The sequence below is a fragment of the Castanea sativa genome, chromosome 6 (genome assembly GCF_040712315.1).
Source record: "Castanea sativa cultivar Marrone di Chiusa Pesio chromosome 6, ASM4071231v1".
NCBI classification, from domain to species: Eukaryota; Viridiplantae; Streptophyta; class Magnoliopsida; order Fagales; family Fagaceae; genus Castanea; species Castanea sativa.
The window spans coordinates 342,125-368,624 of NC_134018.1; the positions used below are offsets into that span (position 1 = coordinate 342,125).

Consider the following 26,500-nt stretch of genomic DNA (forward strand, 5'->3'; position numbering starts at 1 on the left):
TATTGCAGGCTGATTAATGAGATTGGACAATGTTTGGGGGAAAATGGTTATTTAGCCTTAATTTTTTTTAATTATGTGGCCAAACAACCCTATTGTGAAACTCCATAATGCTGATATCGAGTTTTGCCTGGAACTCGACATCAACAACGTCAAGTTTCAAAAAAGTTTTATTTTGTCATATAGTTCGAAAATAAGTTTGTTTGGTTACATAGTTTAAAAATTAAGTTTATTTAACCATTTTTACCCAATGTTTAGAACATAAACATGGTTTCAATTCGAGCAACTTGTACACTTGGCATTAGCCTTGAAATCTTTCTTTGGGTCCGCCAGGCATGGCCCTAAGGATCGCTTGAGCTCGCATCAGACTCAAGCCTAAAGGCCCTTAAAGAGTCAAACTTATATTTTCCGGTAGCCAAATATTATTAAGGGGTATTATAGTCTAAAAGAGCAAGAAATGATGAGGAAATTGGAGATATTGGTTGCATATATGATTTCCACTGTAGTTTTAACATTGTTATACCAAAAAATTAAAAAAAAAACACTATAAAACAAAAACACTAAAGATATTACAAAATAGTAATAAACTAATATGATTATGAATGTAATTTGTGGTACATCAACAACATAATAAATAAATTACTTACTTATTATTTATTTTGTGTTTTAAACTAGTTTACACATTAGTCTGTAATAATATCCCTAATATCACTTTTACCATAAAAAAAATTGAGGTTCAATATGTATGATTTATGAAAAAGTTTTGCACTTTGTAGCAAGCATTAAGAATACTGTTTTCAAATTTCAGTCCTACCCTCTGTCGACCATGTTAATTTGGTCATGCATGTCCTAAAGCTAATATTGTGAATTTTGCTTACCATAAAGGAGAGAACCCCAATAGTTTTTCTCATTTCTTTTTAGAATTATAAATGAGCATAACAGAGGCAACTAATTTTTTTTTTTTGAGAAAGAGTTTCAACCTATGACATTCGGTCCTGATAATAGCTCTTTATCATCAGACCAAGACACCAATCAGTTTTTGATGTAGGTGAGGATTGAACTCCAGATCTCTTATTCACCATCAGAGATTTTACCAGTTGAGTCAGCTGGAACCAACAAAGGCAACTATTAAAAGTTCATAATCGTTCATTTAATTTTATTTTGAATACGAGCCTAGCTAGAGCTTATTATTAAACTAGATTACATATTTAAGTTTTATTCATTTTAATATCGAACAAGCTCATAATTGTTCACGAACTACTTTATTAACCTACACTTTTTCCATCTATATATATATATATATATATATATATATATAAATTTTAAATGGATTCTCAATTTTATGCCACATATCCCATTTAATTTTTAATTTTATGTCAAATGAATTATTGAATGTATAAATCAAAGAGTCCAAATCCAATTAGATTCTAAATTGGAATTCAATTGGAGTCCAATTTTCCGACACGTGTCCATCTAAGTTTTTGATTTTGTGGTAAGTGAATTATTGGGTGCAAAAACCGAAAAGTCTAAAACTAATTAAATTATAAATCATATATACCATTACATATTTTAGAAATGTATGGTTTATAAAAACTGTAAGCTAATATCATATATAATTTGAACGTTTTCTAAAAAAAAAGTATAATTTGAACTGTATAATTGTGACTGTTTTTAATTGTATATATGCATATGCACGGGGTTACACACTAGTGTATAATAAATGCTAAGACTAAATTTTTTTACCCTTTCACAAATATGTGTTAATAATTAATAACTAAATTATATAGTTGAAATTATATTTTTTGAATTAATTTTTTTTTGATAAGTAAGATGTTTATTAATATCAAAAATGTAACACCCTAGTACACAGGGAGTGTACAAGGGTTAAACAGTCAAGAACAAAAATTACAAGAATCTAAGAAATCAAGAAATGATAAAAATGTTTGGTTCTGGAAAGTAGTCAACCAATCTCTAAGGGTTCTAAAGAAAAATAGCTTCAAGTCTGAAATTGATCTCTCCTTATCTTCAAAGCACCTGCTATTTCTCTCTCTCCAAAGACACCACAATAAGCAATGTGGAACAATCATCCATATATGCCCATTTCGATGACTACCAAACCTGCCTTGCCAACACGCTAATAGCCCCACTACAGATTGTGGCATCACCCAGCTAACTCCAAACAATCCAAACACCATTGCCCACATATCCATTGCAACCGGACAATGGAGAAAAAGATGATCAACTGATTCACCATTGCACTTGCACATGTAACACCAATCCAAAATCCAAATCTTCCTTTTTCGTAAATTGTCAATCGTTAAGCACTTCCCCAAAGCCGCAGTCCAAACAAAGAAAGCAACACGAGAAGGAATTTTCTGTTTCCATATACTCTTCCAAGGAAAGCAACAATCATTGGAGCCCACTAAGAGACAATAATAATTTTTAACCATAAAACCCTTCTTTCTATCAAGTTTCCAGCACATCTTATCCTCACCAAATCCTTTCACCGAAGCACCATAAATAGTATCCATAAAACCAGCCAATGCCTCTGATTCCCGAGCATGCACACCCCTAAAGAAACTTACATCCCAAAAGAGAACTCCATTATCAAGCTTCATAAGCTCAGCCACACTAGCCTCCTTGTCTCTACAAAATCTATACAATTCCGGATAACGGACTGCAAGGGAAGTCTCACCACACCAATGGTCTTGCCAGAATTTCACTCTTGACCCATCCCCAACATCAAATAGAATATAGCGAGAAAAAGAAGGCCATCCCTGACGAATATTTTTCCATAAACCCACGCCATATGGACCATTAACAGGCCTAGTACACCAGCCACCCCCTTCACAGCCATATTTCACCTCTATCACTTGCCTCCAAAAGGCAGTCCTCTCCATCCCAAATCTCCATAGCCACTTTCCAAGCAAAGCTTCATTAAAAAGTCTTATCTTCCTTATCCCAAGGCCCCCTGAAGCAATGGGACTGCATACATTAGCCCATTTAACTAAATGGAATTTTGGTTCATCTCCAATGCCACCCCATAAGAAATTTCTCTGTAGTTTCTCAATTCGGTTAGCCACGGCAATGAATAGGGAATAGAGATAGGAAATAAGTAGGTAAGTTAGATAGAGTGCTTTTAATTAAAGTGACTCTACCTCCCTTTGATAAGTACAGACGTTTCCATCCCGCTAATCTCCGTTCCATCTTTTCCGAATTGGATTCCGCATTGCCTTATCCTTGCATTTGGCTCCTAAAGGAAGACCCAAATACTTCATCGGAAGAGTACCTTGTTTACAGCCAAGAACAGTCAACAATAAGTCCAAATTATGCACCATACCAACAGGAACCAATTCTGACTTGCCCAAATTTATCCTTAAGCCAGAAACCACCTCGAACCAAATGAGGATCATACGGAGAAACAGAATCTGGTCCAAATCAGCACCACAAAAAATCAAAGTATCATCTGCAAAGAGAAGGTGAGACACCACCAAAGATCTTCCCTCTACAGAACCCACCCTAAAGCCTGACATGTGACCATCATGGGCAGCCTTTTCCAACATCCTCCCAAGGGCTTCCATAACCAATACAAATAACAAAGGGGATAATGGATCTCCTTGTCGTAACCCCCTGGAACTCTCAAAAAACCCACAGGGAGAGCCATTTATCAGAATAGAGAAACGAACTGTAGATATACAAAAGAAAATCCACTGACGCCATTTAGCAGAGAAACCACCCTTTTCTAACAACTGCATAAGAAATCTCCAGTTTACATGATCAAAGGCCTTCTCAACATCTAATTTGCAAAGTAATCCCGGCAAATCGATTTCAAGCTACGGTCAAGGCTCTCATTAGCAATAAGTACAGGGTCAAGAATCTGCCTGTTTCTCACAAAAGCATTTTGAGATGCTGAGATTATATCTTCCATGACTGTGCGAAGCCTATTGGCTAAGACCTTAGCAATGATTTTATAAACGCCCCCAACAAGACTAATGGGACGAAAATCTTTAACTTCAATTGCTGCATTTTTTTTAGGGATGAGGGTAATGAATGTTGCATTCAAACTCTTCTCAAACTGACCTTTAACATAAAAGTGATTAAAAACAGCCATAAGATCAGGTTTAAGAATTCCCCAACAAGCTTGGAAGAAAGCCATAGGAAACCCATCTGGACCAGGCGATTTGTCACCATTAAAATTCTTTATTACCTCAAAAATTTCTGCCTCATCAAAGGGTCTATCCAACCAATCTGCATTATCACCAGATATCCTTGGAAATATCAATACTTCTGGAAATGGTCTATCAACTTGCTCCTCAGAGTATAGTTTCTGATAGAATTGAGTAATACAATTAGCAATCATGCCTTGATCGGAAGACAAATTTCCATCTACCATAAGGCTCTCAATGCCATTATTTCTTCTATGGGAATTAGCCATTCTATGGAAAAACTTGGTATTTGCATCCCCCTCCCTCAAATGCAACATCCTAGACTTCTGCCTCCAACTAATTTCTTCTAAGAGAGTGAGCTTTTCAATATCTGTACGGAGATTATTTTGTTCTATCTTTTCCTCAGCCGTTAAAGGCTGAATCTCTTCTCTAACATCCAAATCATTTAATTTGTTCCATAGATGCTGTTTCTTAATAGTGACATTACCAAACTCCTCTTCGTTCCACTTTTTTAGATCCAATTTCAAAGCTGCCAACTTCTTAGCTAGAATAAAACTAGGATTGCCTTGGAACAAGTAAGATGCCCACCAAACCTTCACTTTATCAACAAAATTCTCCAGCTTCAACCACATATTCTCAAAACGAAAAGGGGTTTTACCTCTCCGATGACTTCCCCCCTCCAACAAAATTGGAAAATGATCTGAAAGTACTCTTGAAAGCCTTTTTTGGGAGAACAACGTGAAGTGATCTGCCAAAAGTGGAGAGAAAAGAAATCGGTCTATTCTAGAAGCGGAGGAAGTATTAGACCAAGTATAGAGGCCCCCATCCATGGCTATATCCATCAACCCATGGAGAGAGATAAAATCTGAAAACTCATACATAGCCCGAGTACAGCTTTCAGCCCCTAATCTTTCTGAAGGGAAGCGGATTATATTGAAGTCGCCTCCAAGACACCATGGCACATCCCACCAACTAATTAGCCCTGCCAACTCCTCCCACATTTTCCTCCGCCTCTTATTTAAATTAGGCCCATAGACACCTGTAAACGCCCACTCAAATTGATCCCCAACATTTTTAAATTTACATGAAACAGAAAAATACCCCACTGCTTCCTCTACTTTTTCCACCACCCTTCGATCCCACATCAAAACAATACCCCCAGAAGCACCTTCAGAACCTGTGTAAAGCCAATCAACATATGGACAGCCCCATAAACTTCGAACAATTCCTCTAGTGATCCACTCAAGTTTGGTCTCCTGCAAACATACTATATCAGCCCTCCATGATCGCAATAAATTACGAATCTGAAGCCTCTTCTCAACCCGATTCAGACCTCTGACATTCCAAGTAATTATCTTCAACTTCATTTAGAAACAGATAGTGCCCGCACCCTACTAGTACCATTCCGCCTAGAAGAAGTAGAACCATAATTAACTGAACTGAATAGACCTTTTAGCTCTCTGATACCTCTCACTCCTGAACTCTTAAATTCACGTGCTTTAGTCTCCAAAGCAGCCCTACGTTGCAATTCAGCCTCAACAGCTAGCAAGAAATTTGTTGCTTGATTTTCCAACCCTTTTAATGATACGCCCAGAAATTATCAAACCCATTGAATTTACTTTGAAACCAGTCAGAGTACGATTCCCTCTTTACTGGACTCTTCAGTCCTACAAATTCCTTTTCTTCCATGCCCAATGGTAAAGAAAAGGCCAGCGGTTCCACCGCTATAGGTGACAAACCCCCTTCATTAGGCAACTCAGCAACCTCCGAATATGTGTCCGAAACCCAGTCCTCCACAATTACTTCATCCCCTTCAAACTGAGATGATGACACCTCCAAAGGATCCGAATACTTCAATGGAACCAAAGCCACTGCTTTCGCACTTCTAGAACCTCCGTGACTTCACTCGGTGGCAGAGAAATTTGTATCGGAACCGCCACTCTCCTTCCATCTCTCAATTCAAGCACCCACTGATCTGAATTCCCCCATTTCTTGATAACATTGCCGGAATGCTCCTGAAGTAGCAATCGGATGTCTCGCTGCAAAGTGTCTTCGCCATCAGAGGTGGTTGCTTGCTCATCGGCCTCGTCGGAGCCAAGGGACTCAGTATCGGCCCCGTCAGAGTCAGAAATCCCCGTATCGGCATCAATATCGGCATCATCGGCGAGCTTCAATGACTGGGCTATCGTCGGAAAGCTACAGGGATCAACTTGAGGGTGCATCGGCGAAGCAAGCACTGCGATCATCGCTTCGGGATTCTCTCTCATTACTTACCGTAACCGAAGGTACGGAACTCCCGCAGTGTTGGGTCTCTCCGGTTGATAAAGAACGAAGATGGGTTTGTATCGGTTTGGGCCGCCGGACTTGTATGGGTTTGGGCTTGGGCTTTGGTTTGAAGGGAGCTATAGACTTCATAGAAGGGCCGGGCTTTATAACCTCCCGAACGTTGGACCACCGAACCTCGCCATCTACCATCCGACCCACACTCCAAACCCATGGAGATCTCCGGCGATACGGCTTCGCCATTTATATCGTGGACTTCAAACGGAAGTTTAGCCTCGAGCTCGCAAGATCTTTTTCGGCATTCAATTCACGAGAATCATGGGTATGATTGCGCAATTTTGTTGTGTTTGAATTTTGAAAATTTGGCAGTAATGACTTTCCTTTCTTGCTACCACCATGCCCTCTCCGATCAGTCTCCGCCGTTGCCATCAAGAGAGACTTGGACTTCTCCACTGTCTGCTTCAAGACAGCTTGTGGTTGGGAGCTGATTTTCGACTCAGGAACAAAGACTTTCCGCAAGTGTAGCCCAAACCCTCTCCACCCACTACCCATTTTACCTTCTGGCACCACAATAAAGCCTTTCCGCCGGCCATGGACAAGTTCCGAGATCATAAAAAATCTGCCATGAGGATTGGAACCTAATTGCAAGATAAATACCTTGACACCCTCTCTAAATGTTCGTGCAAAATTTCCAGTAGTTACATTAGAGATGAGATCCTCCACAATAGTTAGCAGACGTTTTGCACCCTCTTTGCCCATGAAAACTGATCGGAGAGAATCTCGGTTTCTCTCAAAAATGCGTAACATAAAATAAGTTCCTCCCTCCTCAACAGAGAACTCAAAGGTCTTGGACTCCACGAAAAAGAAAATGGAACCTCCCATATCAACAGAGTAAAAACCACAATTTTGTGACTAATCCGAGGTAGCCAGGCCTCAAATTTTGTGACTAATCTGAGGTAGCCAGGCCTCTAGAGCAAATATATGAGAATATTCAAATTTAGAACAAGAACAGACCACTCACTAACACAAACAGTCATGCATTTCTCCCAGTTGTTTGTACTGATCTATAAATAAAATCAATAAAGTGTATAAATTTAGATAGAATTATTGTTGTTTATAAATTTAATAAAGTGTATTGATAAAATTATTTATACATATAATTTTATTACAAAATAGACTATTTATATTATCAATAAATTACAAATATATAATAATTTGATATCTTATGAACTTATTTACAAAATTATAAAATTTAATCTCTTTTGCATCGAATATAAATATTAATCTCAAGCCTATATAAGTATATTTTAGACATTTATACATATAAATATATAACATTAGATAAACTTTGATCAAGCCCCATACTCTCCAGTTTGTTCACGAGCACATTATTATGTTCAAGCTAGGCTTGTTTAATAATTGAGCCTAATTTAAACTTGAATTTGGCTCATTTGTTAAATAAACAAACATAAACATGTTTCTCTCATAGTAGAGTCCAAATTGTTCATACATAACTTAGTTCATGTACAGCCATTTCCCCCTCCTATGTCTTCCCTTCTACCCCTAGGAAAGATTATGCGTACAAATTACATTTTATTTGGTATATTTCCGTGTCCACAACAACACATACCGCTGGTTACTAAACATTCAATATTCTTTGAATTTGAAACTTTGTAGAGTAGGGACAGGGGTGGCGCTATATATGATTCAAGATGGTCACAGGACCACCTTGAACTTGAGATATATATATATATATATATATATATATATATATACCTTAAAAAAGAATTTTAAATTAATATGGGTTATTGACCTCCCTAGAAAGGAAAAAAAAAAAAACTTGAATATCCTAAATAAAAATTTCAGTTCATTAAAAATAAAATTTGACCTCTCCTAAATTTTGGTCTATTAAAGATTGAGCCAAAAAAATGCTATATTCACAATATTTTTACAAAAAAATCCTAAGTAGTAAGTTATTACCAGTGAACAAAAAAAAATGTAGTGATATATAAATTAGAACTAATAATAACTGCCAACTAGGATGTGAAAATTTTGTGGAAATAAAATTTCTCAAATATTGTCCAAACAAAAAAATTAGCCTAAAAGATCAAAGATCAAATCAAATGTTTAATTGTGATATTTTAAATTATTTTTTCAAAAGACATATTTTTAAATTGATATTTTTATATATAAAAAAATGCATATTTTCTAATAGCTAGTTGGTTAGTGCTTGCTTTAGTTAGCTGAATTTATTGGATTTATGTGATACATCATACATCTTGTATATACACATATGCACTAAAATAATGCTTCAATACTTTATTGAGCATGATTAATGTAATGGTTTAATATGTCTAAGTTGAATGTTTTGAATAAACTTATAGTTTACCATTTATTCTTTTGTTAGCACTATTGACAAAATTCTTATAAAGAATTCACTTTTATTGCAAAACTTATCTTCTAAGCAAATTCGTATTCACTTGAATAATATTCTTTCAGATCTTAGGCTATGAGAATATGTCTCATCTTTTCATCCTAATGATGAGGAGAAAATAAATAGAGCATATTTACAAAGATATTTTTGTCAATGTCTTAACCATGATTTCCCTAAAAAATAAATTAGTGGAGCATTGCATTGATTTAATTCTGATTAGTTTAAAGAATAAAAAATATTGGTTGGAGCATATCATAAAAAAGGATGATGCATTTTGTTTATATTGTTACTTATTTAAGCAAGATTTTGGTAATTAAATGGGATATCAGTAGTTTAATAAGTACTTGATTGTGTGTATTGAAAAAGATATAACTGATAGCATTAATAATGAAGTTATCATACAAAAATTTCAAATATGAAAAACTCGTAGAAGAAAATTGTAGAAGGAAATTTTACACTTTATGTATTTGAGATTTTTTTAAGTTAATATATTCAAGTTTTATTTTTATCAAATTTTGTTTAATTTAAGTTTCTTAATGACTACTCTGAAAAAAAATTCCTAAAGCTGCCATTGAGTAGGAAAAGAAAATTACTTTACCTATATGACTTCTTTGGTACTAAGTTCTATTAGTCACTCACCTATATTGTAATCAATAGTGAACAATGTTGGATTTAAATACATTCCTAAAGACTATAAATTTGGATAATTTTTTTTCTTTAACATGTAGTATTTTCTTTTCATTTTATTTTATTTTTTTTAAATTGAATGAATAAATTTAAATTTTTAATACTCGATTTGATTCATCTTGTTTTATAACAATACTTATAATAGCAAGAACTTTCAAATAGTATTAAATAATGGTTGTGCATAAGGAGTATAATGAAATTCTTTTTTTATAAATAAAAAATAAAAAATCTTAGTAGCATGCAGTATTAACTCAAACCTCAATGGAGGTTTTTGTATTTGACTCAATAATAATTTGGGGTTAAGGAATATGTTTCTGTAGAGAAAATGAGTGGTGCTATATATCAACAATGACGTACATTTAGTAGTTTTTGACTTTGTAATTGGTAGCCAGGTTTTCATGTTCCTTCTTTCTATTAATCCCCAGGACCCAGGTAGGTTCATTGCATGTATTTGATATAAAGAAAAAGAAAGAAGAGGTTCATGTTCATTGCATGTAAATGTAATGTAGAGCTAGCTAGCTAACAATACGATAACCTTGTCCTAAATTGTAGGCTATGGGTCCCAAGTCACAACAAGAGACAATTGTACTTGAAAGCTTGTACTAACTAGCCCATAAGATAAGGACACTTTGGAGAGCATCCACAGGCCCTAATAATAGAAAGTCGAAGCCCAATTAGCACCATGAAGAAAGTTAAACCAACCAGTCCTACTACTTACTACTCTCACTCAGGGTCAAAAGTCTAAATATTTTTCATCGACCACCACAACAACCCACTACAATAACATTAGGTCCATTACCAACATCTTGGTCATAGTCGATGAAAGTCGTTTTCTATCTTCATAATTTGCACTTGCGTGTTTTCTAATTCTTGTAAGTTGAAAGTTTAAACAAACAAACACCCCAAAACGGCCGCTGCTTTTTTTTTTTTTGACAAATTTTAACTATAAAATTGGTTGTAGTTTAAAACTACAACTTTACTCAATATATATAATTAATATGATAAATAAATATATTTTTTATTAACTATTTTAAGTAGTTCATTAATTATTTAAGTATAATGAAATTTTGTTATCAGTTTTCTAAGATTTATATGGTAATATATATATATATATATATATATATATATATATATATATATATATATATTCTTTAAGTGATTCATTAATTATTAGTATAATGAAATTTTGATATTAGTTTTCTAAGATTTATATGATAAAAAATTGATTACAAATATGACATTCTTGCACAAATTTAGTTAATTTTGCCAACTTGTAAACAAGGTCCAACAAAAGAAAAAAAAAACAATTAACAACACAGAATCAAGAATATACCTGGTGTAATTTTACAAAAGTTACACATGTTCTCTATCATAAATCTCTAAGCAATTTAATAGTAAAAAAAACACCATCTTACTTTTTTTTTTAAATTAATTAATTTTTTTATACAAGATATAAATTATTCTCTAGCCTAATCTAAGTGTATATATGTGTGGAACTCCCTTCTGTAGACTTTAACTCCGATCTTTACCCCTACACCCTACAAGCACTTATATTTGTGGAGTGACCATTGTGTCAAAGGTACGTGGTGGTCATCTTACTTAATTAATATAACATGTTTTAGTGTTCTCTCTTATTTATTACAATAAATTATAAAATTATATTCTATTTTAGTATTTTCTCCCTCTTGCTAAACCACTAAAAAAAACTCATGTTTTCTTAATCCATGGATTCCTCTTACCACATTTAAAGAAGATTAATGCTAAAAACACAAACAATTTTACAAATTTTTTATAAAGTGTTGATGTGGCATGGTTTACATTCATTTAAAAAAAATTATTGAATGATATTTTTATTTTTATTTATCAAAATGATATTTGCATTTTTTAGTAGGCATGAAAGTAACTTATCTTTATCAGTCACAATATCATATAATTTTTAAATTTGTAAACACATATAATATGACAAATTATTACACCTCTCTCATTGTCTTTATGCTTTGTTTAGAAAATAGAATACTAAATATTATAATTTTTTAAAAGTAAAATTATTAAAATAGTAGAGAAAACTAACAAAATTACATTGCACATTGTGTGGAAATTTGGCTAGTTATCCTTAATTAATCAAATGCCTTCTAAGTCAAGAGTGCACAATGAGAATTATTTTTTTCAAGATGCAACATAAAATATGCACACATATAAATCAATAGGGGCAATGAATGTTCTCTTTCTCATAAGAAAAGTTTTTCATCACTAGGAAATTTTAATTAAGCACATTAGAAGCCAAGAGGTTATAGTCAAGGCCAGATCTGCAAACTGGCATCAACCAACATACCTCACTGATGACTTCATTGACCAATTGTAGCAGTCTCAATTTGCTCGCTGGTCCCATCAATCTGTAATGTCCTTTCAGTTGATGTATCACCAGGGGTAGATGCAATGGTATCACCTGAATACGAGCTCCAATATTAGCTTGAAAATTTTTAATTGTTTCCGCTCCTTTGCCAATTACTAGACCAACCTTGTTTTGGGATTTTCATTACAAACATATCAGCCCCAGACTGTCCAGTCAACCTTCGAGAAACCATGCCAGAACCCCCTGCCTCAGCCTCATAAAGAACGTCAGATTGATTATTTCATTCAAAATATTCATTATTCTTTCTCTTTTCCTTTCATTATTTCTACAACTATAATACCTCCTTTGAGCGATTTTTTCTAATTCTATCTTATTTTACTATCTAAAAAATTATTTTATCAATTATATCATATCATTTTATAATACACTCAATATATAAAAACTCTATTTTTTTTCCATTTTATTTAAATATTTTTTTTTAATCATTTCTTTGCTATTTCTCTTTTTCTCCTCCTTTCCTCTGTTTCTCCCTCAACCTCTACCACCAGCCCAAAACTTCGATCTCCACAGAACACAAAATCCAAAATCAAAAATCAAAACCAAAAACCCACCACCGACCCATGCCGCCGTTGTCGCCCCGCACCACTTGACCCACGGCCACATCAGTCACAAACCCACCATTGCCAGAAACCCACACAACTCTTCGATCTCCTTTGCCGCCGCCGTGGCCTCCAGCGATGCTTACATGGTTCCACACTCTCAGATCTCCTTTGCCATCGACTTTGGGTGGCGGTGGGGGACATAGTAGGGACGAGCAAGATGATGTGTCGAACCCAAGTGGAGGGAGTGGTGGGTATGTAGGGACGGCTTCGAAGAAGAAGTTTAGGACGGTAGTTCACGCAGGAGCAGAAGGAGAGATAGAGATCAAGCGATGGAGAGACAGAGATAAGAGACCGTGGAGAGAGAAAGGATTGAAATTTACAATAAAATATTAATATAACATTTACCATTGAGCTACAGTGTGATTCTATGTTTAGAATCGCACTATAGCTTCATGGTATTTTTTTTTTTGCAATTGTTCCAGAACCCAACATTGAATGGAGCTCTCTTTTGAGGCTCAATGGTATGTTACTGTGGAATTTGGCATAGAGGAGAGGTTTGGCCTCTTCAATGCTAATGCTCTTACAGCATCACCATCATGTATGCCAAATGTCAAATATTTGACATTTAGCACACCAAACACCAAAAACAAAACCAACCCTCATCAGGTATTCCAAATCTTAAAAAATTTGAGATGGTATGGAAATCAATGCCAAAAATATTTTGGCTTATTTAATTAGTTTTTCTCTCCCCTCCCATCAGATATCTCTCTCTCTCTCTGCAACACATCTCTCTCTCTGTCTGGCATTCTCATCGCCCTCTTGCCATTACGTGGCGCTGACGGGCTCTTGCACACTCTGTGCGGTACACTTGCTTACGTGGCGCTGGAGATATTGACGAAGAAAGGCTACGATGGAGATCTAATGGCGATGAGTGGCATGCCTGCTTACGTGGCGTTGGAGATCTAATGGCAATGTACAAGAAGATTTACAAAGGAGAGTACCGGTGTCTGAAGTGGTTTTCCTCAGATTTGAAATGGTTCTTGTCTCGGCTTTTGGACACGAATCTTGAGAAGAGGATCACCATTGATAAGATGATGAGGGACCCATGGTTTAAGAAAGGGTCAAAGGAAGTGAATTTCTACGACAAGGAGGTTAAGGTGGAGGAGTTCTAGGTTATAGAATTGAACGCCTTTGATATCATTTCATTCTCGTTGGGTTTAAACTTGTCTGGTTTGTTCTATTACTCGTTTAACTCGAGTGATAATAGGTTTGGGATGTGGGTTTGTTTGGTTTGGTGAATATGGGTTTGTGCTAGTGGTGGCTGTCGGTGTTGCTGCGGGCAGTGGTTGTTGGTGGCCGTTGTTGCGGCAGTGGTGGTTGTGCCGTTGTTGTTGATGATGATGATATGGAGGAGTTAATATATTATTTTAATGTGTAGTAAATATTATTTTAATGTATAGAATTGAAGGATAAAACATTTGATGAATGAGATATTGTAAAATGATGTGGTAAATTAATAAAGTAGGCTTTTGGTTTGTCAAAATTACATTTTTTTAAAAACAGCTGATGGTGATGCTCTTACAAGGTGTTGACATATATAATATACTTTCTAATTGGTACTTGGAAGAATGATTATAATTTATAAAGTATAAGCATATTCATACTCTTTGATCTTACTAGTTTCATTGCAAGAGTCATTTGAATGGACAGTGTTAAAGGAAATTTATAAGGAAATTTAATAATTATACATCTAACTAATACATGATTATAATGTAAACAAAACTGAGTTCCCCCAAAACATAGGATTCATTGTTTTAATGGAAGAGTACATCATATTTTGCTCTTTATCCTCACTAACTTGGCTAAAGTCTCTTGCAATGGTAAAAACATTTCTTAGGCATTTATATTGAGTTCTAAGTGAGCTTGATTATCGAGCTCTAGGATTACTTATTTAAAGATAGCGAGTAGAGACTATCCCTACAAGGCTTGTTAGTTGTTGCCAATCACTTTTGGATTATTGTTTGTTTGTTTGTTTTTTTTTTTTTTTTTTTTTTTTTTAATTTTTATACAAGATAGAATTTATAATCTAAGTGTATATGTATGTGAAACTCTCTCTTGAAAATTTAAACCTTGGCTCTTGTCCCCCATACCCCACAAACACTTATGATTTTTTTTAAGGTACATATTGCAGGTTGATTAATGAGACAAGACAATGTTTGGGGGGAAATGGTTATTTAGCATTAAATTTTTTAACTATGTCGCCAAACAACCCTTTTTTTAAACTACATAGCAATATACCTCTATTTTAAAACTCGATAATGTTGATATCAAGTTTTTCCTGGAACTCAACATTAGCAGTGTTGAGTTTTGTGCAAAATTTTCAAATATTTAAGTGGAAAAATATACATAAAAATTCTGGCTAGAACTCAGCACCAACAATTTCAAGTTTAAAAAAAGTTGTATTTAATTAGTCATATAGTTTGAAAATAAGTTTGTTTGGTTACATAATTTCAAATTTAAGGTTGTTTAACCATGCATTTTTACCCAATGTTTGGAACATAAACATGGTTTCGATTCGAGAAAATTGTACACTTGCATCACCCTTGAAATCTTTTTTTTGGGTCCACTAGGCATGGTCCTAAGGGTCACTCGAGTTCGCATCGTAATTGGGCCTAAAGGGCCTCAAAGAGTCAAATTTATATCTTCCGGTAGCCGAATATTAGTAAGGGATATTGGAGTCTAAAAGAGTGAGAAATTATGAGAAAATTGGAGATATTGGATGCGTATATGATTTCCATTGCAGTTTTAACATTCTTATACCAAAAAAAAAAAAAAAAAACACTAGAATAAAAACAAAAGCAAAAACACTAAAGATATTACAAAATAGTAATAAACTAATATGATTATGAATGTAATTTGTGGCACATCAACAACATAATAAATAAATTACTTACTTATTTTTTTATTTTGTGTTTTAAACTAGTTCACACGTTAGTCTGTAATAATTTCCCTAATATCACTTTTTCCATAAAAAAAATTAAGGTTCAATATGTATGATTTATGAAAAAGCTTTGCACTTTGTAGCAAGCATTAAGAATAAAGGTTCAATAAAGTTTTGCACTTTGGTCGGGCACATCCTAAAGCTAATATTGTGAATTTTGCTTACCATAAGGGAGAGAACCCCAATAGTTTTGCTCATTTATTTTTAGAATTGTAAATGAGCATAACTAAGGCGACTATTAAAAGTTCATAATTATTCATTTAATTTTGTTTTGAATATGAATCAAGCTCGAGCTTATTATTAAACTAGTTACATTTTTAAGTTTTATTCATTTTTATATCAAACAAGCTTAGGATTTTTCACAAGCTACTTTATGAACCTACTCTTTTTCCATATATATATATATATATATATTTTTTTTTTTTCCATATATATATATATATAGTCAAAATTTAGAGAAAATCCAATTAGATTTTAATTGGATTCTCAATTTTGCGCCACATGTCCCATTTAATTTTTAATTTTGTGCCAAATAAATTATTGAGTGTAAAAATCGAAGAGTCCAAATCCAATTAGATTCTAAATTGGATTTCAATTAGAGTCCAATTTTCTATTACGTGTCCATCTAAGTGTATAATTTTTGTGGTAAGTGAATTATTGGGTGCAAAAGCCAAAGAATCTAAAACTAATTAAATTACAAATTATATATATATAATGAGAAAAATTACATATTTTAAAAATGTATGATTTATAAAAAAGTGTAAGCTAATATCATATATAATTTGAACATTTTCTCAAAAAATATGTATAATTTGCATAAACTATATAATTGAGATTGTTTTTTTTTTTTTTTTGAAAACTAATTGTGATTGTTTTTAATTGTACATGTACATATACAAGGATCTGCACACTAGTGTATAACAAATGCTAAGACTAAATATATTTTAATAATTAATAACTAAATTATAGTTAAAATTATATTTTTTGAATTAATTAGATAGAATTATTTTTGTTTATAAACTTAATAAAATGTATTGATAAAATTATATATATAATTTTATTACAAAATAAACTATTTATATTATTAATAAATTACAAATAATAATTTGATATCTTATGAAGTTATTTACAAAATTACAGAATTTAAATTCAAGCCTATATAAGCATATTTTATACATTTATACATATAAATATATAATATCATATAAACTTTAATCAAGCCCCATACTCGCCAATATGTTCACAAGCACATTATTATGCTCAAGCTAGGCTTGTTTAATAATTGAGCCTAATTTAAATTTTAACTTGGCTCATTTGTTAAATAAACAAAACGTAAACATGTTTCTCATAACAGAGTCTACATTGTTCATAAATATTTCAATTCATTTATAGCCATATTCCCCTCCCATTTCTTCCCTTCTGCCCCCAGGAAAGATTATGCGTACAAATTGCATTTTATCTGGGATATTTCCGTGTCCACAACAATAAGTACCACTGGTTACAAAACATCCAATATTCTCTGAATTAGTAACCTTTTAGAGTAGGAAAAGAAAATTATTTTACCTATATGAATTCAAGGCAGATGTTCTGAACATTGGGGAAGTGTTAATATTCTAGTAGAAACCAAAAGCAAAGTCTTCCTTCTTCTTCTTCTTCTTCTTCTTCTACTTCTTTTTTTTTTTTCTCTCTCTTGAGAAGACCCTAAAGCAAAATGAATAGTAGCATGCATAATGACTTCTTTGGTACTAAGTTGTATTAGTAACTCGTGTATATTGTAATCAATAGTGAACAATGTTGGATTTAAATACATTCCTAATGACTATAAATTTGGATAATTTTTTTTTTCATTTTTTTTATTTTTGAAAATTGAATGAATAAATCTAAATTTTTAATACTCGATTCAATTTGTCTTGTTTTATAACCATACTTATAATAGTAGGACCTTTCAAATATTATTAAGTATTGGTTGTGCATAGGGAGTATAATGAATATTTTTGTTTATAGGAAAAAAAAAATCTTAGTAGCATGTAGTATTAACTCAAACCTCAATGGTGGTTTTTGTATTTGTTGTTGAGAAAATGAGTGGTGCTATATATCAACAATGAGCTACATTTTAGCAGTTTTTGACTTTGTGATTGGCATGTTCCTTCTTTCTGATTGATCCCCAGGACCCAGGTAGGTTCATTGCATGTATTTGGAATACAGAAAAAGAAAGAATAGGTTCATGTTCATTGCATGTAAATGTAATGTACAGCTAGCTAGCTAGCAGTAAGATAACCGTATCCTAAATTGTAGGCTATGGGTCCCAACAGGAGTCAATTGTATTTGAAAGTTTGTACTAACTAGCCCATAAGATAAGGACACTTTAATTGGAGAGAGGCCCTAATAATAGAAAATCGAAGCCCAATTAGCACCATGAAGAAAACTAAACCAACCAGTCCTACTACTTACTACTCTCACTTCTGGGTCAAAAGCCTAAACATTTTTCATGGACCACCACAACAAACCCACTACAATACCATTAGGTCCGTTACCAACGTAGTCAACGACAGTCGTTTTCTATCTTCATAATTTGCACTTGCGTGTTTTCTAATTCTTGTAAGTTGAAAGTTGAAAGTTTAAACAAACAAACACCCGAAAATGACCCTTGCAATGATTAACATTTTATATTAATTATTTTAAGTGATTCATTAATTATTAGTATAAAAAAATTTTGATATCAGTTTTCGAAGATTTATATATGATAAAAAATTGATTACAAATATAATATTCTTGCACAAATTTAGTTACTTTTGCCACATTGTAAACAAGGTCTAGCAAAAGAAAAAAAAATTAATCACACAATCAATTATATACCTGGTGTAATTTTACAAAAGTTACACATGTTATCTACTGTAAATCTCTAAGCAATTTAACAGTAAAAAAAAAAAAAAAAAAAACTTTCTTACTTAAAAAAATTAATTTTTTTTTTATATAAGATAGAAATTTTTGTCTAGTCTAATCTAAGTATGTATGTGTATAAATCTTCATTCTATAGACTTTAACTTCGGTCTTTACTCCCACACCTTACAAGCACTTATATTTGTGGAGTGACCATTGTGCCAATGGTACATAATGATCATATTACTTAATTAATATAGCATGTTTTAGTGTTCTCTTTTATTTATTACAATAAATTATAAAATTCTATTCTATTTTAGTATTTTCTCCCTCTTGCTAAACCACTAAAAAAAAATCTCATGTTTTCTTAATCCATGGATTCCTCTTACCATATTTAAAAAAAGAATAATGCTAAAAACACAAACAATTTTCAAAATTTTATAAAGTGTTGATGTAGCGTGCTTCACATTAGTTTTTTTTAAAAAAAATAATTATTGAAGGATATTTTTATTTATCAAAATGATATTTGCATTTTTTAGTAGGCATGAAACTAGCTTATCTTTATCGGTCACAATATCATGTAATTTTTAAATTTGTACACACATATAGTATGATCAAATTATTACACCTCTCTCATTGTCTTTATGCTTTGTTTAGAAAATAGAATACTATTACAATTTTTTAGAAGTAAAATTATTGAAATATTGGAGAAAACTAACAAAATACATTATACATTGTGGGGGAACTCGGCTAGTTATCCTTAATTAATCAAATGCCTTCTAAGTCAATTGAAAAAATAATATACTTTCTAATTGATACTTGGAAGAATGATTATAATTTATAAAGTATAAGCATATTCATACTCTTTAATCTTACTAGTTTCATTGCAAGGGTCATTTGAATGGACAGTGCTAAAAGAAATTTATAAGGAAATTTAGTAATTATACATCTAACTGATACATGATTACAATGTAAACAAAACTGAGTTCCCAAAACATAGGATTCGTTGTTTTGATGGAGGAGTACATCATACTTTGCTCCTCATCCTCACTAACTTGGCTAAAGTCTCTTGAGCAGCCAAGGTTTGGGCATGGTTATGTCCAAGCATCACTGTTCTGATACTAATACAACTCCTGCATAGGTCTTCACCACTATCAAAATGTCCACCTCTCAACAGCAACTTTGCTCTAGTCTCAAGTAATGTAGCCTTCAACAATGTCACATCCTGCCACACATATTCATCCACCCTTTGACTACCTTGCAACTTGTTCTTCCAACAAAGTGAGCCATGACACCAATCTTGTATTTGAGAGACAAACGATTTTTCTACTTCTTCAAGTACATTTGTGCACACCTTCAATAGCTCCAATGCTGAGTTACACCTTGAGAAAGTTGTGAAGGCGTGAATTGCAAGAGGGAGGGCTGTTCTTTTGATGTAGAAAACCATGTCTATTGCCTTTAATTGGACCAGTGGAGGTTCAGATTTGAATCCAAAGACAAGGAATGCAGAAGCCCATAAATGGTCTGAGCTTATCAATGGATTGCCTGCTCTCCTCATACTTTGAACTGTAGCCTTGGCAGCTTGTAAACCTTCTTTTCTTTTTGCAAATACCTGTGTTATGGGATGGATTTGGATCCAACATCCAGACTGTTTGATGGCTCTTCGTGCTAGTCCCAATTTAACCAAAATGAGGGCTGAATCTTCTTCACTCTTCCAAGTTTGTGATGCTAAACAACTAGTGCAGCAACCAAATGTGAGGGCCAGACAGCTGGTCCACTTCTTCAACCGGTTTCCTAAGGCAGGCATATTCTTAGCAGCAGTTACTAATAAACTTGATGAAATGGGTGCCGGGGCAAACCAACCACCAACTAAAAGCATTCTTGATGCAAGAAGGTTCCTTCTACCATTAGTTTGCTGTAAAACTGCAAAGCAGAAGTGTAATACCTTCATGAGGAAAGGATTGTTCCTACAATACTGTTCCTCAGTGATGCTTATATTAGAGCAAGGAGAACCTTCATTGAGTTGCACCTGGTTTATAGCTTCAAAAAGAGCAGCAGGACCAATTGCAATCTCAGATAGTAGTGAACCAATCAACCACAAGCCAAAGCTCAACCTTCCCAACTTCTCATCAAATTTCCCCAGAAACTCTAACTCATCAGCTGGATAGTCTTTCTTCCTTCTTCCTCTTATCAAAACCATTGCATCAGACAAAGGCAATGGTAAAAGCTGCATTGCATCAAAATTCGTCACCTTGGATAGCCTCGTTGTAATAATCACATGGGACCCTCCAGTGTTCCTTGGGATCAAATCATGCAAATCCTTCCCTTCCCACCACTCTTTCTCAGTCTCAAGATTATCAATAATCAGTAAGTATGGCATGTCCCGAAATAGCTCCCTCTTGACTCTCTTAAAAGCTTCAAATTCTTGTTCCTCAAAGCTCCTAATGCGCCCTCTTTCCTTTTCAACATCAGCACTTACATCCAATCCTAGATGGAGAGACAGATTCAATATGTTTTGCCTAAAGTATCTAGCTTCCCCACCTACCCACAAAACCATCTTATACCTCTGTGAATACCTATAAGCAAATTCCAGTGCAAGCTCAGTTTTGCCAATGCCAGCAACACCATTTATGCAAATTACATTGCTGCCTAAGCTCCTGTAATTCCCACTCTTGGACTTTTTGTACTTATTATTAGATCTCTTGAATGAATTCCTTCCTAAAACCGGTTCAACCCAAGCCTCTAAAGTTGGTTCTTTGCTCTTTCCCATCTCCAAACTAATATACCTCCCTCCTCTACTTATAACCACATCACTTTCCTCATCTGCCAGGCCTTCAGATTGGCCACTGGCTTCACCTCCTTTGGTGGCCTGCAAAGAACAATCTTGCTCCTGACACTCCCCACATCCAAATAAGAGAGTTTCAATCTCTGAAATCTCCTTGTCTCTTCCAACAAAAAACCTGTTTCTTGAAAAGGGTAGCTCTTCAAATCCTTCTACTACTACATCTCTCTCAGCCACACTCTTTCTACCAAGCTTTGCTCTTAAAATAGCAGCAGCTTTAGAGACACAGCTTCTCCAGTTACCCTCACTGGCTTCCAGCTTGAATTCATTGGACTTGATAAGTCCATCAATTGCCTCTTTACATTCTTTATCAATAGAATTGCAGTTGACAAGGCCCACAATCTCAGCAGGGCCAGTGTCAAAAAAGAGTGGGATAAGGTTCTTCTTCTGAGCAAAGAACCTGATCTCTTCCAAACTGAGATGGTTAAGAAAGCTGGAATTAGTTACAATCACAACCCCATAAGTGGCAGAGCAGATAACTCGGTCAGCAATCTCATGGCTTTGAGTATCAGAGTATGTTGCTCTGTCTGCAACGAAGCAAGCAATTCCCTGAAGCTCAAGCTCAGACTTAACCCACTTAGAGAAACGCACCAAGTTTGGATTTTGACCATGAAAACCAACATAAACATCACAGCTCCTGAGTTTGGCATTGGAAGCAGGAGAGACTTGTCCCTTGGCAAAGGATATCCGAGGAACTGGGAAAGAAAATGAGATGCGTGGAGGAGCTGCAGGGTCAAAGGTCAAAAATTTGAGCTTTAAGTCAGCTGGGTCATCTGAAAATTCATATTGGTCAGATGGGGGTGTGTAGGAACTGCTTGGAATGTCATCTGACTGTGAGATTAGTGGTGATGAAAGTGTAAGGGGAGTTGGGCTGTTGTCATGGGGAGTTGGGTCTTCTTGGGGTTTTGGATTCATAATCATGGCCCTTGGAGATATATAAGGTGATTGCAAGGCTGAAACAAATGCTGATGAAGGTGGGGAAATAAGAGAGGGAGAGTTGTATGGGGATGATTCTATTGAGTTCTTTATGTTTGGAGATGGCAAATCTGAACTAGAGCCAGAGGGAGAGAGAGTAGTAGTCAAAGTCTCTCTTGTTTTACCTGAACAACTTGTTATCTTGATGGTGAGGCCACTGGAAATCATGGTGCCTGTGACTGTAGTCATTGAGACATCTGGGGTTTGTTGAGCAAGTTTAGTAGATTTTGATGCCACCTCTTCCATTTGTACTCTTTTATGTTTTTGCTGTTGTAGATGGATCTCACTTTGGGGAGGTGAACAAAGTTTCAAACTTTCACACTATGTTATTTGATTTCACTGCTACACATTAGTACTACTGCTCTACTTTCTTCTCTGTACTTGAATATTGGCATAGACTTCAGCATGATATCATCACTGGTTTTTCATTAAGATCCATTTTCAGCAGAGAAAGAACCAAACACCTGACCAACTGACCTGACCATTCGCTGTGGATTCTTTTGCTCCAAATTATGCTGGCAGATACAATTATGTGCGTCTCTGCCAGAAGATGAATGCAACAGTAAGTAAATAAAAACTCAAACGGTAGAAATTTGCATGTGATATATCACTTCCTCTTGTGGGCCTCTCTATGGTCAGAACTAGAGCCTTTTTTTTTTTACTTCTGCAGCTGGAGTAGATTTGACCAAGAACAGTAATAACTCAATAGGGCAGAACATTAAGATTCATACAATCTTCTATTGGCATCTAATTATCACTTTGTGTAGACAGGAAGCATTCAAGTTTAGGCCCTGAGACAATGGAGGCCGTATATGAGCATTAGATACAAAGAATGTGGAAAACAAGATAAGTTGTTTCTTTGATCTTTACAATAATTATGAAATGAATACAAGTGTCAGAAACCAAAAGAAGAAGAAAAAATAAAACAAACAAACAAACAAAAGAGAAAGCATCATGAAACTATTGAGGTGTAATTGAATTTACCTTTCTTTGTTTCACTTGAGGCTAAGAGGGAGGCCCTCCTTTGCAGCAACTCCTGAGAACACATATCTCTTTTTCTCTCTCTCTAAAAAACAAGCTGTACTGAGGCTGGGAATTTGAAGTATGGGTTGGATCTGTGATGTTTTGAACATATTATATTGAAGAAATGCTTGAAAAGGAGTTGATAAGTGTTAATGATGTACTATTTCAATAGTATCAATTTAATAATGTCTTGGGCTCGGGCAATTTCTTTTTGTTTTATGTGTTGTGCATTTTAATTTCTCTCAAATCTAAATCTAACATGGGTTCTCACTTGACACAGAAGCCAAAGATTGGTCAGAAAGGACTCAGAGAAAAGGGCATTGGGAGAGGAACCATAACTCAGAGCTTTGTTGGTAATGTGTTTTATAGTAGTAAGGTTTTAGTTTCATATTATTGCATTAGAAATTCAAAAAAAAATACAAGATCTATCACGTATCTGTCTATTGTATTATATAATGTGCAAAGTCAGGTTTTTCGCTCTGCATTTGTACATTGTGTAGACATCTGACATATTTTAACTATTTGCACCGGAAATTGAGCCAAAGACTAGTCCAACTGAAGACTGAACAATTACTATCGATATTATAAACAAGGAGAATATTAGTATTCTAAAAAGACTGAGCAAATTACAATTATTATTATTATTATTTTTTTTTTCTGTTTTAAGTTTGTAAATTAGTAGAACTCACTCACTGTGCTATATTTTTAGTTACTTAGTTCTAGCCGCTGTTGGGGCTAACGGGTTTTCTTATCTTATGGTTAAGTTTTAAACAAATTTGAAGTCAAAAAAAATAGAGAGAAAAATTAGGGACATGTTTAAGTGAAGGTGATAGAGTTTGTTATACGTGTTTTGTTTGAATCTAAACATCATTTCAAGTTCTATTGTCCATTATCTCACTACATGTGCCTCATCTTGAACTCAAATACTTATGGAATTCCACCACCTCTATTTACAAACACATCATGATGTTCTTCTTCCTCTTCCCATCTTTTTTGGTTCCTTCAAAAATTTTAAAATGGCTTCAGGTTGTCTGTTAATTATTTACATAGATTGGGGCTCCTTTAACGCAACTTATTTTTAGTTTATTCAGCTTATTTGGCTTATATATATATATATAAATAAAAAATACTATTTTAAAAAATATATATAATTGTACCTTTTTCCAGTTTACTATTTTATAAGCTCGGAACACTAAGGAAATACAAATATCTTATTGGTTTGTTTTATAATGGTTAAGCTAATCTGGAAAGCAGTGGAGAGTTAGATAATGAGGCAATCCACACCAACGGGCCAATGTCCCTGTCTTCCCTCATCCTCATCCTCATCCTTAAAGCATATTACTACCATTCCTTCAAAAAATTCTTCCTCTTTCTCTTGTTTATCTTAACTTTTGCAACTATATTAAATAGTTAATATATGTACACTTATCTGTCAATCTGTGCAACTTTCAATTGATTTTAAACTTCACACAGCTTCAACTAGCAAAAGCTGCTTCAATCAAAACCAAAAGTGTCTGTGCCACCAATACAATCAACCCCTACTGCTTATTACAGTATTACAAACTAGTATCATATTGATGTTTTCAGGGAGAAAAATGATGGAGAAAGAGATAAAGAGGCAAGCACTAATTAATTTAATAAAGGTGACATTATAAGCATACATACATTGATTACGTAGCTGTGGAATCTCCAATTTAATGTAACATCATTGGCAGGGAAAAATCCTAGGAAAGGCCATAATGCAAATGAACTAGCTACTGCATTTTTAACTAATATTCAATTAATCGGATAGAATTCTTATAGTTCCACCACCAGCATTAGCATTGTGTTGAAACCATATACTACATATTATGCATAATTTAAATAGGCAGATGAGTCTAGAGCTTCTTTAATTGCCACATAATTACATTATTCTTTTTGCATGTGCTCTTTGATTTTTCTAATGAGCTTACTAGTGAAGTGAGTACTGGCAAACAAATAATTTGGTTGGCAGGTGGCGGCATGGAACATAGGTGTATTATCTCTATTGGGAGGGGAAAACAAAAAAGCTGTGGGGGACAATATTTCACAATAAAGTCTTAGTATCAAATTGTTAATGATAGATTAAAAAAAAATGATGTCAATGATGAGTTCAAATGATTAATAGTTACTTGCTACTTAGGCTTTGTTATAAAAATGTTGTGCCAGTAGACCCAAAGCACTACTTTTCAAAGAATTAGACAATATCATTGAGCAACTCACCATTATACACTAACACAATTTTTAAAATAGGCGGATTAATTAATTGGGGAACATCATCAATAAATGAATATACAAACTTACCCCTCTCTCACTCTCTTAAATAGAAACTTAGGAGTTTATAATATAACCACACTTTCATTCTTTCAGACCAGAAGTAGAAAAACATACTTGAAGGATGAACAAACAAAGCCTACTTTAATTGCATAGGCAAGGCTTTTGCTCTCGGATTGCTACTTGTACATGCACATGTTGCGAGACAAGTTTTACAAGCTTGGACAACGTACATGGGCTTTTTTTTCTGTATTGGTTGATTTCCAAACTCAAACTTGGACGATAATTTAGAATCGGGTGCTCAAACTCAAAGTGATTTTTGGATAGGTTATGAGAAAGTGCAAGAGCAATTAAAAGGAGTTGAGTTGAGGGATCCTAATGTCCAATTCATTGTTGGTTTGTTGTGATGAATTACAAATAATTTGGTTGCTTTTTGCAGCCACTGCTACTGCCACTGCCACTGGGAGAGGATGGGACCCTTAAATGCCCCTCCACCACCGTAGTAACTTACAAAAACGTAATATAAACCCATAACATAAACATACGTGTGCATGAGTGCATCACATCTCACAATCCATAACTTAAACAGGTGTTTTCCTCTTCTCTTCTTCTTTTTTAGTTTAAGATTTTATATTACAATCACTGTACGTAACATCTTTTTCCTTCATTGTGAAGTTTCTAAAACATGTCCATCCCTTTTGAAATAAGCAAATTAAATTTATTGTGTCATAAATAGAAAAGTAATATACATTTTTATATAAACTTAAAAATTAACATGATAATGAATGTGATTGGTATCACATCAATAACATAATAAATAAAAATTTAATTAGTCTTTTGTATTGTTAATCAATTTCTTCCCAAAAAAAAAAAAAATCAATTTGTAAAGCCTATGTGATCAATAATATATATACACACACCAAAATATTGACCATTGAAATTGATTTGAATATAATGACAAAACA

The 26,500-nt window shown here is 34.0% G+C and overlaps 1 protein-coding gene across 1 annotated transcript; it reads right to left on the bottom strand.

Moving 5' to 3' along the window:
- Positions 1–19,282: 19,282 nt before the first annotated feature.
- Positions 19,283–23,407, bottom strand: LOC142638250 (uncharacterized). The gene is made up of 2 exons (XM_075812271.1): positions 23,205–23,407; positions 19,283–23,011 (listed from the first exon to the last, which is right to left on the bottom strand). The coding sequence occupies exon 2, from the start codon at positions 22,464–22,466 to the stop codon at positions 19,431–19,433; it is 3,036 nt and encodes a 1,011-aa protein (XP_075668386.1). The 5' UTR covers positions 22,467–23,011; positions 23,205–23,407; the 3' UTR covers positions 19,283–19,430.
- Between the last annotated feature and the right edge of the window lie 3,093 nt (positions 23,408–26,500).